Source organism: Dermacentor andersoni, chromosome 1, assembly GCF_023375885.2.
Source record: "Dermacentor andersoni chromosome 1, qqDerAnde1_hic_scaffold, whole genome shotgun sequence".
Classification (NCBI taxonomy): Eukaryota; Metazoa; Arthropoda; class Arachnida; order Ixodida; family Ixodidae; genus Dermacentor; species Dermacentor andersoni.
Genome location: NC_092814.1, coordinates 183,823,934 through 183,837,866, shown reverse-complemented (window position 1 = coordinate 183,837,866; position 13,933 = coordinate 183,823,934). Strand labels below are relative to the sequence as shown.

At 47.3% G+C, this 13,933-nt stretch overlaps 1 protein-coding gene across 2 annotated transcripts in view; it reads right to left on the bottom strand.

Annotated features, from left to right (window-relative positions):
• Nucleotides 1-11,365, bottom strand: part of LOC126547245 (tyrosine kinase receptor Cad96Ca-like) — a 68,656-nt gene extending 57,291 nt beyond the window's left edge. For both annotated transcript variants that reach the window (XM_050195195.3, XM_050195196.3), the window contains exon 1: nucleotides 10,439-11,365. In XM_050195195.3, the coding sequence (XP_050051152.2) occupies nucleotides 10,439-10,514 (76 nt within the window). In that variant the 5' untranslated portion in view covers nucleotides 10,515-11,365. The remainder of the gene's footprint in view (nucleotides 1-10,438) is intronic.
• Between the last annotated feature and the right edge of the window lie 2,568 nt (nucleotides 11,366-13,933).

Sequence of the window (13,933 nt, the reverse complement as noted above, 5' to 3'; positions counted from 1 at the left end):
CAGAATGGATCTTGCGACCTCTTCATCAAACCATGCCGCAGATTATCTTCTCGCTGAGAGTTTTCGTATCATGTTTTTAACGTCGTTAGTGTACAGCGAAACACACACACACACACACACACGCACGCACACACACACACACACACACACACACGCACGCACACACACACACACACACGCGCACGCACGCACGCACGCACGCGCACACGCGCACACACGCGCACACGCGCGCACACACACGCAAATAGTGAACAAATTTTCTTCTAATTCTATTTTTGACTTAGACCTCTAATTGGCTGCGAATATGTCAGAACAATCAGAAAAGAACGTTTTTGCCTCTCTTTAATAATAATAATAATTCAGATAATAATAATTAGTGTTGGCGGCGCCTTTCAAAGCGCCGATGCACGGAGCGGCATGGTCTTATATATATATATATAGATATGACATCACTCGCTAGTGCCTTATAATGACAACTATGCCCGTTGCAGCGTCGACAACTTATTGAGTGTCTCGGCTCATTCAGCGCCAGAAGTGGCGCATCCGTAACCGACCACATTCGCATGCCAATTACCTCATTCTGCAGCACACGTACCGAGCAATAGCGCGACCGCGGCAGCGTAATTGCATCGTGCGCGCACGTTATTCGACGATGATAGCACACCGCGGAACGGATCGGTGGGTGGCAGGACTTGTGCGTTACCCGCTGAAAATCGTCTGTCCAATGTTAACGCCATTCATCGCTTCCTCGTTAGCCGAGGCAAAAGAGGGAGAACATAAATAAAGAAACAAGCACTACATCTGACAAATCGATAGGTTCCCATTGCCAGCTCTGCCGTTCTGATAGTCTCCTCTCTCTCTCTTTCTCTCTTCTTTTTAATCGCACTTTCAGGTTCGAGCCCTTCGAGCTATTGCGCGCCAATGTCAAATGTTCGTAGGATTTTGCAGTTGCTCCCGCTGGAAAGTGGCCAATCTATTTCTCTCGCGCGTACGCCTTCCTTTTGGGTTCTTGTTTGCCTCAGCAGCCACCGCAGCGTGTGTGTGTGAGAATGTACGCGTCCTGCTGCACGGTGGGCCCGTACACGCGCAACGCGCAAACGCGCGGCGCCAACCTATGCAGCGAGCCGGCGCGTATACAAAGAAAGAGGTGCGAGCTAACATGCAAGCGGCCTAAAAGTCGCCCCGTGAGTGCGGCATGCCAGCGTGCGGTCGGCCTTGGGACAAGGCAAACGTGCTGCGCGTGCCGGCGGTCGTGGGGCTTTGTTCAAGACAAATATTCTCCGAGCGCGAAACGGCGAGACATGACGCGCGGACTCCGTGCAGAAAGAGCGAGAGACAACCCGGCGCAACCGTGCTTCCTTACGCAACGACGCCACTCGAGCGGCCGTTCCGAGTGGCGCAGATCACGTTAGCGCGGCAGTCGGTAAACAGTCGCAGGTTCGGTTCGTTTCGGTCGGATGAAATGAGACGAGACTCCGTTAATTCGCTTATGGCTTCCGTCGACGGCGTTCCATCGAGAAATGAATGCGCCTTTAACTTTCCTTAGCTTTCCAGTCGAAGTCGGATATGTGCGTCAATTCGTGGAGTAGACAGTGGGGCCACAAGTCAAAATCGTCGCGGTGGCGTACATTCTTTCACTGAAGAACTCCATGGACGCGTCTTCGATGCTTCTGTTTTCGACGTCGCAAACTTTTATATTACCAAAAGTGATTCAGAAATCCTCGCAGCAAAATTCCTTTCTTTATTCATCGAGCGGATACAGTTCCGCGAGTCAACAAATGAGCGCGTATTATGTGCTGCACCTGAGCGTCTATGTATACGCTGCATGTGCAGTCGTGGCACGCGATCACTGTGCGATTTAGTTCCCGTGTTCCTTGTTAAAGCGCAAGATAACGCTATAGGCTGACTGAAAGGAACTTGAAGTAGAGTATTTCGGCGGCACCGGGGCTGGCGACGCGCTTCCCACGCCCTATACAGTGTACTTTATTGCGATAGCAATTACATGGACACTCCAAGCGAATTTTCGCCATAATCGTGATGTTCCGTATATACGTTTGTCTATGCCTTACATGCAAGGTAGGTGCTACACTATTCCACCGCCAGAGTCGCTATACCCGCCGTGGTGGCGTACAGTGGCTTCGGCGTTGCATGCGCTGCTAAGCCCGAGGGCGCGGGAACGAACATCCCGGAAGCGACGGCTGCACTTCGATGGGGGCGAAATGCAAAAACCACTGTGTACCTTCCATTGGGGGCGCATTAAAGAACAGCAGGTAGTCAAAATTAATCCGGCTGCCCTACTACGGTATGCCTCATAATCATATCCTGGTTCTGGCACGTCTAAAACATCAGAATTTACTTTTAATTCATGTTGCTCTAACTAACCTTATGTTCTTGACAGAATTATTCTTCCGTTTCTTCTTTCTTTTCTTTTTACATTTGCACCGCGCAATGTACAGTCATGAAAAAAAAATAAAGCAGCGCAAAAAAGACGAGGACTACAAGAAGAACATGTACGACGGATAGGTGCGAACTCCCAATTAAATGCTTATTTGAAGAAACAGGGTTTATATAGATGCAAACACGAATAGTACCACCTTGGCGTCACGACCTCTCTATCGCATCAGAAACGCAATCTCTATTTCGGCGAGTGCCAGAAACGCACGTGCCCTGGGCCCTAGCAACGTAAAACGCTTCGAATATCTCCCTTTCTAGTCTGTGTCCAGAACGTGCCAGAAACTAGGTGTCATGAAGATACAGACGTCATTTGTCACGTTTACAGTGTTCAGCCAGGTGACCCCCGCATTATTATTTACGGCCCAATTTGTGCTCTCGCGCCCTTCCATTGTATAACGCCGTCTCGTTTGTCGAATATATATATACCTGATTGCAACTTAGGGGCATTTCATGTACGAAATTTCGGTGCATTGCGTGTACTGCGCTGCATGTTTCTTAGAGCATGGTTCTGGCTGTGCTTTCGTCAGCATAGGCCATATCTTAGCCAATTTACATGGTGCGCTAAGAAGAAGATTGACATTGTGCCTTTGCGCAACCTTCTCGAGGCTGCCAATGTGCAAGTGATCAAGGGAATCAATATGGAGTAGAAATTATTCATATTGCATTTCTGATGCGATAGAGAGTTCGGTGGTACTATTGGTGTTTCCATCTATGTAAACCCTGTTTCTTCAAATAAAATTTAGTAGTTCTTCTTTTAGTCCTCGTCTTTTTTTGCCGCTGCTTTATTCTTCAAGTATGTTACACCAACTCGCCCACATCAAGCTCTTGCTGCTACAGTCATGAGACATTTCATTCACAGCGCACTCTTCTTACGTTAAATGTTTTCACAAATTCAGCGTATTAAAAAGTGCGGAACAATATTAGTGCATGTTCACAATCTGAAAGTGATGTAATTTCACAGGCCCCGGCCTTCACGAAAAGCGCAGTGGCGCCTGTATACTGGGTCATCACAGGCCCTATGCACGGCGTTTTAAAGCATTTGTAGTGTGTCGGATCCTCGTACAGATACGACACCGTTCGAAGAGTTCAAGTACAACGTTAAACATATCTATCTTTGCCTGTGCTTCGTGCCCTTCGAGCAAAACTACTACTTATTTTTTTAATTTGAACATTTTCTTTTTTTAGAAAAGCCTACACGAGTTACTCTTAATAGGCCGCTACAGATTAATTATCGGCCCAGCCGGACATCATTTGCAAGAAAAACCAAAGCAATCCATTTACTAAATAAACTAACTGCATTATTGAACTTCTTAATTATTGACCTAATGGCACACGTTTATAAAGGAAAGTTGAAGGCAATCGTCATAAAAGTATGCTTCGGTTTTCTACGTTTCATGTAGACCGAAATAACTGGCGTCAAATTATATACGTTCACAGGTGGGGAGGGGGGGGGAGTGCACCGCAGAGCAGCATTTCGCTTTGCTGCGTGCATAATTGGGTAAATTGAGCGAATAATTTGACGACAAACATATTTCGGTTCACGCGTCTGCGTTGCAATGTGGAAACCGGGAACAAGACTTTTATGACGATTCCCTTCAACTTTCCAATATGAGCGTGTGCCGCGAAGTTTGTAACTAAGAACTGATCATTGTAATTAGTTTAATTAGTGAATTAATTGTTTTGGTTTTTCTCGCAAATGATGTCCTTCTGGGCAGATAATTAATTATAGAGATGTGATAGCTAATGTCGTGGGCTCTTTAAAAAAAAGTGTCCGAAGTAAAAAAACGCACACCGTAAATAGTCTGGGGAATCTTCCAGCCACGGACAACACAACCCAAAATTGCGACCGTGGATTAAGAAAAGAAGTCGTACTTGAAATCAGGGAGCTCGCAAATATCGGAATCTTCAGAACAATGATTCCAATATCGTGCCGTTCGATTCTGTTCTCTATTCGAATAGCTGAGAATTTTGAATATTTATTTTTTTAAACTATAGTTTTCCGACTGTCCGCACTGAGGTAGCAGACCCGCTTAACAAAATTTTAAAGCAAAGTGTCATTACCCTTCTGGAGAGTCGCGACAGGGTGAAGGAGAAAGCGCTCGCACACGTGATATACGTATAGCGCGCAGCCAGGCCACTCTGGGAGGTTGTAACGTCTTACTTCTAGCGCAAGCGTGCAACGAGACAAAACGCAACCGCCGTCATTTTGTGGAGAACCTGAGACCAAGCGTTAAGCTGAACGTGACATCGTCGCTTTCAATGAGGCCACTCCGAACGAGCCAGCCATACGCAGTTCTTTCTCAGTGCGTGACGTCGGCTTTTGGATGAGTACGCTCATTGTTTTTATTTTGAGTTCCTCTATCGAACATTCTAGACAAGAAAGTTGACTTCACGGACTCGAAATACCCTGAAATTTTGCTACTGGGTAGCGCCGCAAACCTGAAATACAAAGCCGCGATTCGCTGTAGCAAGAAAACATCAAAGTAAATGTATGAAAGCGCATAGTTGCACGAAATGAGCGCCTTGCGATTACAATGATCGAGGTGCCGGGTAACGGACGTCGTTTTCACTCAATATATTACCATTAGTAGGCTGCAGGGCTAACGTTTCCCGGAATGCGAGCAGCAGCAATGTATCTTTCTTTCCATAAAAGCTTGTGCAACTGGTTTGGTAACGTAATGTGACTAGCGGGTCGTCTTACAAGATGACACTACTTAGGCCTGAATTAGACCTCTTCATTCTGCTATAGTTGGTTCACACTAAGACATTCACATAAATTGAAAACACAAGTTTTGATTTCCATGTTTACGTGAAGTTTGCATGAACATGTTTCCATGTTTCCATGTTTACGCTCGCGCCGTTGTGTCTTCCCTAAACCAGTATTGCTCTTCTCGTTCCTTTGTCTCTTTTTTTTTTCTTTTTTAAATCGGGATATTATTTGTCTTATACCAGACATTCACAGCCACATGTATAGATTTCTGTCACGCCTCCGTTTCGGGTTCTTCAATAAAAAAAAAAAATCGAAGAGCCATTCCACACTGTGAAAGTGTGGAATGGCTTCCACACTGTGTAAGCAGCGAAGCCGTGGCACATCACAGAGGGTTAGACAAGGGTACATGCATTCGTTTTCATCATCTGGAAATGATAGTGACGATAATTGTGATATTACTGCCTACACTGATTTGTTCGGCTACAATCTGAGACCGAATCTTAGCCAAAGTTAAATCTATACACGACCGTTGTTGAGTAGTTGAGTGACTTGGAATGGCGTGCACGCCAAACCGAACTCTTCTAGCACAAACTGAGTGAACCATTTTTCGTCTGGTTTTAAAATTTCCACATTGAAGTCTCCAACGATGATCACAGGTGTAGTAGTGTCATCACACCTAATCCATGCAAAGTGCGTGGTCACGAACTTCTCAATATCGCACTTTGGTGTGCCTCGAGGTATATACACAGTGGATATCACAATTCCGTCTTTCGTTCATACGGCACAGGCATCCCCACAGTCGGTGGCAATGTCCTCTTGCGAGTCAAGGGTGTGCGGTTGTACACGCATTTTGTCCTTTGCGTATGTGGCAACGCCTCCTGCTCGTGAGTCCATGTGCTGTTCACAAGCGATTCCAGTGTACCAATCGATTTGAAACGATGCATCTTGATGTACTTGATGCATGAACGATGCATCTTGATTTCAGTCATTATTATTTATCTTGATTATCATGAAGGGCGGAGTGCTTGAAGCCTGCTTCACCTCCGCCGCGGGTCGGCCCGCGGGTCGGCCCGCGATCACCCTTTTGTTGTTGTTGTTGTTGTTGTTGTTGTTGTTGTTGTTGTAGATGTTGTTACAGGGAACCCTAGCCATATACAGCTTCGCTGTAAAAATTACGCGTCCCACGACGGCCGAAACAGAGTTGCCGGTCAACCACAGTCTTCGGCAGCTTCAGGCGTCGACACATAGCCGCGTGGACTACAATCAATAAAAATAACGCGTATGGCACATCCGTAGCGCAATGCGGAGAATGTTATGCCGGATGCAGCAAGCGGGTCGACAACAGCGCACGCCTCACGTACCTTAGTAAAAGTGTTTACTGAGCGCGCGGGGTTATTCGATACAACGACGTCGACAAAAGCGTGCGCTGCAGGTATGCGCGCGTCGCGGCTGCTCAGGCGCTGCATGCCAGCGCGTTTCCCAAATTCACCCATGCAGACCGCATTTCCACTGTGACGCAACCTCTGTGATACTGGGCGTATTTGGTGCCTAACCGTGCGAAGCGTGCTTTCTCGTGTGGCGCTCGGTCGTCGTCAAACGCGTTGGCGTTATTAATGCGCGTTGAGAATGCTGACAGACGCAGCCGCATCGGGGAGTGACAACGGACGCTTCGCAACCGCAGCGGTGTCTGTCCACCTTCGAGCTCGAAACGACCAACAACGGCCAAGTCAAATCAATCAAATCTGTCTTTATTTCATCTCGAAGGAGGAAATAGAGGATCAATTGAGAATAATGCCTAAAAAAGCTGCTTAGAAACAGCTTGACGAAGTACGTTCCCGCTGTAGGTACCGCTTCAAACGATCATCGTGATCGAACCCTTGACATGTGTGTAAGGATTACTACGAAATTTCGCATCGTCTCTGCGCTGTGCTCTTCAGTTCATCGACAGATCGAGAGCCTTCGGGAAATATGCTGCGTATTTTAATATGCAAAGGTAATTTTACACGGCGCACAGTCAGTCCGTCCTGCCTGGACCAGCTGACGAGTAAAATAGTACAACTTCAGTATCACTGCGAAAAAAGAAAAAAAAGAAGAAAAAAAAAACGCCATGATATTATTTTGCGATGGTTACCTGGCAACTCTGCCGTCACTGACAATGACCGCGCACGCAAGGTTGCTCGATCACCACACGAGGAAGGCCACTGCTTTCCGATTTCTCTTTCAGGGACAAGACGCGGTAAGGAAACTTTGCCCTTCGCATTAGGCAAACTGGGATCTCTTCAGCGTCGAGTTTGGCCAAGATTTGCTTTCGATAAGTTATCTACCGGGTGATATATTTTAATACACACATTTAAAAGAAATCAGATTTTATCCCCCCCCCCTCCCCCGGGATACTTTCTTCACAATTCGTCCCTTCAGCGCGGAGGAGAGCGGATATGGTATAGCAGCCGTTGCAGTCCAATCGCTAATTAACTAAATTTGTTAATTTACTTGGTAATTCCTGGTTTTAGCGCCCATCTTACAATGACAGTATCGCAGGCTGGAGGCAAAAACAATTTATGCGATTTTCAAAATGTGATTTTATTTGTTGTCAAAGTACGCATTGAAAAACTTTTCTTTTTCTTTTCTTTTTTTTTCGCTCCGGTTCTGAAGTATAGGGTAAACAAACAACGCCAGAAGCTCTGCCAGCGTTATTCTCGACGCTGTCGTGACAATGACTCACTGTGATGACTCGCTGAGGCATCTGTAATACCTCTCCGCGCGCCACTACCGCATGCGATAGTAGGTCGCCAACAGATGAGCTTCGCGAGAAACGCGCACAGACGGTGGACGTATTGACGTAACGAAAGCGAACGAGGCGAGCATCACGTGGGCAGCGCTTCCGGCGCTCCTCGTGCGGCCTGTTTGGGCATCGAGCGGAAAGAAAGGTAACATTTTCTCGACGAATCTCTGAACAACAGATATCGCTTTCAAAAATGACGCAAATCGCCTTTGCCTATCGCGGTGCTCTCCTGCAATAAATTTGTTGCAAAATGCACGTTAAAACCAGTAATTAAAATAATTATTTAACTAGCACTATAGTTCACGAGCGATATAGCGCTATGACTGCTACAAGGCCATGGGGTGCCCACCGCTCTAAGGGGCGAATATTGAAGAAAGCATCCGCACTTCGTTAAAATCGTATTCTTCAAAAAAAAAGAAAAAGAACAAAGAGAAGAAAAAAAAACTGCTTCCGTTAGAATATATCACCCAGTATTCCTCATTCACATAGAATGGCTGACAGTGCCGCGTGCCACGCCCTCGATTTTCAGTAACGCTCCTTCTCCAACACATTGGGACGACTGGACAATCGAGCACTGCTAGATTCGAGGATATATCTGAACACCGACCTCACCGCTCGTCTTTGCGCAAGAGAATTAAGACACGTTTGGGCTTTTACATTCAGACGAGCTTGTAGCAATATAGTTCGCTACGCCGCAGTGTTCGTGAATGCGCACTTCCTGTCTCTTTCATTTTTACGTCACCCTATCTTCCGATTGCAGGGTATCGATCAACCAGACGCTCTTTCGATTAAACCGCCCTGCCTCTTCTCTCATATGCCATCTCTAAGCACTTCGGACAACGCGCGTAGAAGCTTTTTCAAACTCTCTCTTAAAGCCTCTTCTGCACGGTTTGCTCGTAAATTTCTCATTCGCCTAGTACGCCCCATGCGATTTCCCAAGAAGTATAAGCCATGGCATTTCCCACTGTGGAAAGTATTGCACTCTGCCGCGAGCGGGAAGGAGAGTGGATGTCGGGGGTGGAGAAGCTATAGGTGCGATCGCAACGTTCACTGGTTCGCATACATCTCTTAGAGTTCGCAGGAGCAGTCATATAATACCTCGACGTGGAAGAGCAATCAACCACGCACCCACTGCCACCGCGTTGCTGCTGGCGTGTCGACGTAACGTTTCTTAATCAAGCTATTCTTTTCATTTACGACAGCAGACTGCCTAACCAAAGCTGCTAAGCGTAGCCAAATCCACAGCTCTGTTCCACGATCACCTGCGCTGCGCGTTTCCCTACATGTTCCGCAGTTGTTCCTATTTGAAACCTGCACGCAGGTTGCATTCTGAAACGCGGTTTCCTCGCTGGGGTGCTTCACCGCTGCAGTTACAGCCCCAGTGCTCTAGTAATCTGCCAGCTTCAGCGCGCTCTACAACCAATCATCGCCGCCTCAGCCAGGTGCGCGCGCTGCGCAAATTACCTAGCGTACACAAACCTGACAGGTTGCCATGGCAATAACGGTATACCGGCAACGCGGAACCGTTCTATGCAAAAGTATACCGTAATACCTCGCTTACGGAAATTTGGCACTTGGACGGAAAAATCCAATAGCAAAGCGGTGTGACGACAACGAAGCGTTTCGCTACAAAAAACGAGAGAGATAGAGAAGAGGGGTCATCCAAATCACAATTTATGGTAAAGAAAGCTGCGTTTCATGACACGAGTTCATGATTTAGTTGAACAACGTTTCGCAAGTCGACGGTTTCACCTCCTTGCGTAGCAGTGACACGTAACGGTGCGAAACAAACGTGTGCAAACAAATGAAAGCAAAAAGCAAACAAGGGCAAACCGAAGATTGAGATAATAATTATTTTAAGGCAACCTTTGACGGTTGCATAGTGATTGCCAGAAAAAGGACATCCATATGTGGCGAAAGATATGATGGACTTAAGTGTCGCAGGCTGTTCGCGCTCAAACGATAGCACGGTGACGTAGAAACACAACAAATCACTGGAGCTACTTTCCGCGCTACATACAGCAACATCCATGTCCAGAGAACTGTGCATCCGGTGAGCAACCTGTTCCTGGCGCTGAATATAATCACTTTTGGACATTGGTTATTTATTGCCTGGATTGCTTTTTTACTATAGATTACGTACTTTCAGTATTGCTTGTGTGCAGAAAAGTGCGTTTACGTGCATCCTTCACGGCTGCCACAAAGACGCGTGCCATCCCCAGACAAAGGGGAATAGGGAACTGTCTTCCCTTCCCCTTTGTCTGCTTTCGTTTGTGTGCTTTTGGTTTTCCTTTTTTGAAATAATAGCTCTTTTTATTTTTGAAGTTAGAGATTTGTCGCTTTAATCTTCGTATTACACTTGCCCTGGCTAGCGCACTTCGCCTGACGACTCTCACTCCTTCCAGGAGTAGACAATCCGCAAGTATATTTCGTTCAACTATTAGGGAGGCCACCGCCTCCTCATCAGTGTGCCACAACTGTTCGAAACTTACCTAGCAGAATCGCCAGGGCCGAAACGACCACAAGCCAGCAGCAGCAGCTGTGAACTGCCCTCCGAAGTGGCACCATAACGCTTGCGATGCTGTGGGCTACACGACTCGTCCAGCTGTATGTACTGTTCAAACACAACGGCGGGACGCGCGCAAGCACACACAGACACTGCCACACACACACGCAGTCAGAAGACGCAGTCACGCGTGCGAACACGTCCCAAGCAAGCGGGCAGGCTGGTCATCGAGGGTAGCCGCGTCAGGCGATGCAGGCGCCGGGTCCCATCATCGCGCGGCTACGACTCGGATTCTGCCTCTGACGCGCAGCTGTTCCTTCGCCTGGTGGCAGCGACATCGTGTTATAGCAACCGCCGCCTCTCGCGGAGTTCCGGAGGAACGGCCAGTGTGTCTTACGCCTTGCCGCCTCGCGCCGACTTCTGCGCTAGCATGCGTCCTCCTCGTCGCGTCGGCGGCGTTGAGTAGAGAGGGAGCCGCGTGGGCAGACCGGGCGCCGACGAAGGCGACTCAGGCTGGCCTTCCGCGGCACCTTCTCGTTGTGGTTGAACCGCTCTCCCCGTAACCCGGATGACGACAGAGCGGCGGCGGCGGCGGCGTTTATGTGCGCCGTCGGCGGTGTCGCGCATTACTCGTCCATGACATGTACACACGGTCTACAACACTCGCCGCGACCAGTAAAGTCGCTTCTGTTTCTTTTTCTTTTTTTGTATGCGTGTGCGTGTTCAAGCGCGCCGGACATTCTCTATTAAGGAAAGGGGCGGCTGTCGAAGTTTCCTGTTAGCCGAATGGAGTCTTTGCTACGACGACACTCAGTGCGAGTGATTTGCAGATTATGATCCGTTAAGACGGATTACGAAAATAGACTGCTTTCCCGCAGTTCCTTGCATTTTTCCTAATGCGTACAATATTAACAATCTGTCCTCGTCGTTCGAGAAGGAGAAACCGCACTAAAGAAAAGAAGAAGAAAATATCGGAAGCTGTGTTTACGTTGTGGACTCAGGGCCGTGGCTTCTCACCCAGACGGCGACGCGCTGGTCTGGATGCTGCTTGAGTAAGTGGCGAAGAATCAGCAGAGGAGCGTCATCAAGCTTGCACAAAATTTCAGGGCAGACGCAGCTGTTATGAGCGCAAGTTGAAGCCAGTCGATCAGCCGCTTCGTTTCCTACAAGGAAAGAAACACAAAAACGGGCAGTTTTAGTTGGAGGAGTACAGCAGCACCACCGGATTCGCCTCCAACCCCTCCCCCCCCCCCCCCCCCCCCGCCCCTCTTCTTCTGTTGATCCACCGTAGCGTGGATTGCCCGTGCGGTGTACAAGGTGAAGCCTGCGCGCCGTTTGAGGCGTACACGTAGTACGCCGTTGAGGCCGTTGCAGTTATATAGTCTGCGGCGGCGGTGCTTTGTAAGTAATAAATTAAACGTGTGCTGGCAGTGGTGTGCTGACGACCTGCGTTCGTCTACCTGCAGAGAGGAACTGGGAAGCCTTCGGCCACGTGCCTATCCGACTCACTCGCACAAAAAGCCGATTCCGCCAAAGTATGTTGCATGCGTGACCCCTTTACATAAGAAGGCAGCACTATATCGAAATGTCGGCAACAGTAAGAAAACTCACCAATCTTTGGTTGCTCTCCCAGAGGAGAGAGTGCGCACAGATAAGATTAAGGCAGGGAGGTTAACCAAGACAAAGCTCGATCGGCTATATACATTACACTGCGAAAGGAAAATATTAATGAAGAGAATGCGCAAAGCTCGAGATAATGCATACAGGCACCACGCATTCGTTGGTTCACAGCTATACTGAAGGAAGTCTCTTATTTTTTTCTTTGTTTAGCTGCACCAAATTTTTTTTAATTGCCTGTGGCAGATAGCATAATTCTAGTCCTTGACCTAAATTACTCGATCAGGCGGCCATTACTTCTGCGAGAAATCAAAGTGCTTAATTGAATAATTAACATAATTGATCTATTTAACCTTCTTGAATTATGAACTTTATGGCCAATATTTCAATCTGTGAGTTATAGCCGATGAGTTCGCAAGGTGTTGGAACAAATTGGAACAAATTAGAACTTGGAACTTGGAACAAATTCTCAGGACTGCACCAGTTTCGAGGTGTTAATTTTTCAGTGTCTCACGAAATGCATTGGCGTTGCAGTTATCTTTTTTTTTAAGAAAACGCTGTGTTATGCATTCAAGCACCAAGGTGACTGGAACACCAATGCATTTAAATAAATAAATAAATAAATAAATAAATAAATAAATAAATAAGTAAATAAATAAATTAGTTCGGTGAACCAGCTGTTCCTGCTCATCCGTAGCGCTGAAAACCGCTGGATGGCGTTGCGGGAGAGCGCCAGAGCAGGCAACGGAGGGTGGCGGCGACGACGGCTGGGGAGAGTGAGGAATGACGGGAGGCAGAGTCCGAGACCGGAGTTCCAGGGTGTGGATGTTCTTGAATGCCCCGCACTTTCCACCAATTGTAATGGGGTGTATTGAACAGTTCAGATAGCGTCTGTTCGTAACCGAGAACGCAGGTGACGCAGAGCAGGAACAGCTGGTTTCCCGAACGGCTCACACTCGTGCTAAGCACTGGCGATCCGGCTGGCCTTGTCCTTATGCTCTTCTTCATTACAAAATAAATAAATAAATAAATAAATAAATAAATAAATAAATAAATCAGAGTTTCTTACATGAGACTCCTGTGGTCAGGCTGTTGGCTACATTCACGAGTCAAATAAACACCTTGTATTCTTCGAAGGCACATAGTGATTACTGTTAGTAAAATTGAAATAGGGGGAATATGCATAGTGTGAAAAACAATGTACGCAAGTAATAAGACTATGTTTTCAATGATTCTTTAAAGAATAAACAAGCATGTTTGCATCTTGGCTTCGGTGCGTTTTGTCAAAGGAACAACTAATTGCTTGCGATGCCCCCGCTCTCCACCTCTTTCGCTATTAAGGCCCGTAGAACTTTGTTTAAACGGTAAAACGGAAATAACGATGCGAGTGTGAGTTTGGTGCTTTAAACAATGAGGAATAATCTGAAGGCACACGTGGTACGCCATTGGCCAATTTGGCGTTGCGCAAGGATATATAAGGGAATGAATGAAAGCAGCGGCATTGTGGCAGCCGAAAAGTAAATATGTGCTCCTGGATTAAGTGATCGAGAGTTATAAGAGGCCGATGTTTTCCGCCCCGGAACACAGTACAGCCGGTACGGAAGCCACGTTCTTGCGCATGCGCACACGAGGAGTGGACGATTGTGCAGTCTACCGCATGCCCCGCCGCTTTCCAGGGTGGCTAACAAGCACCGCGTTCTCTAATTACTCTAATGGGTTTAATGACAACCAATAAAAGTAGAGATACACTCTCCGCGGCACAACAAATCTTGCGTTGGGTAGGAAAAGCCGCCAAGTGCCAAAGAAGTCTTTTTATCAGGTAACACGCCGAAGAGTCGAAATCGAGAATTCTGAACTACTCAAC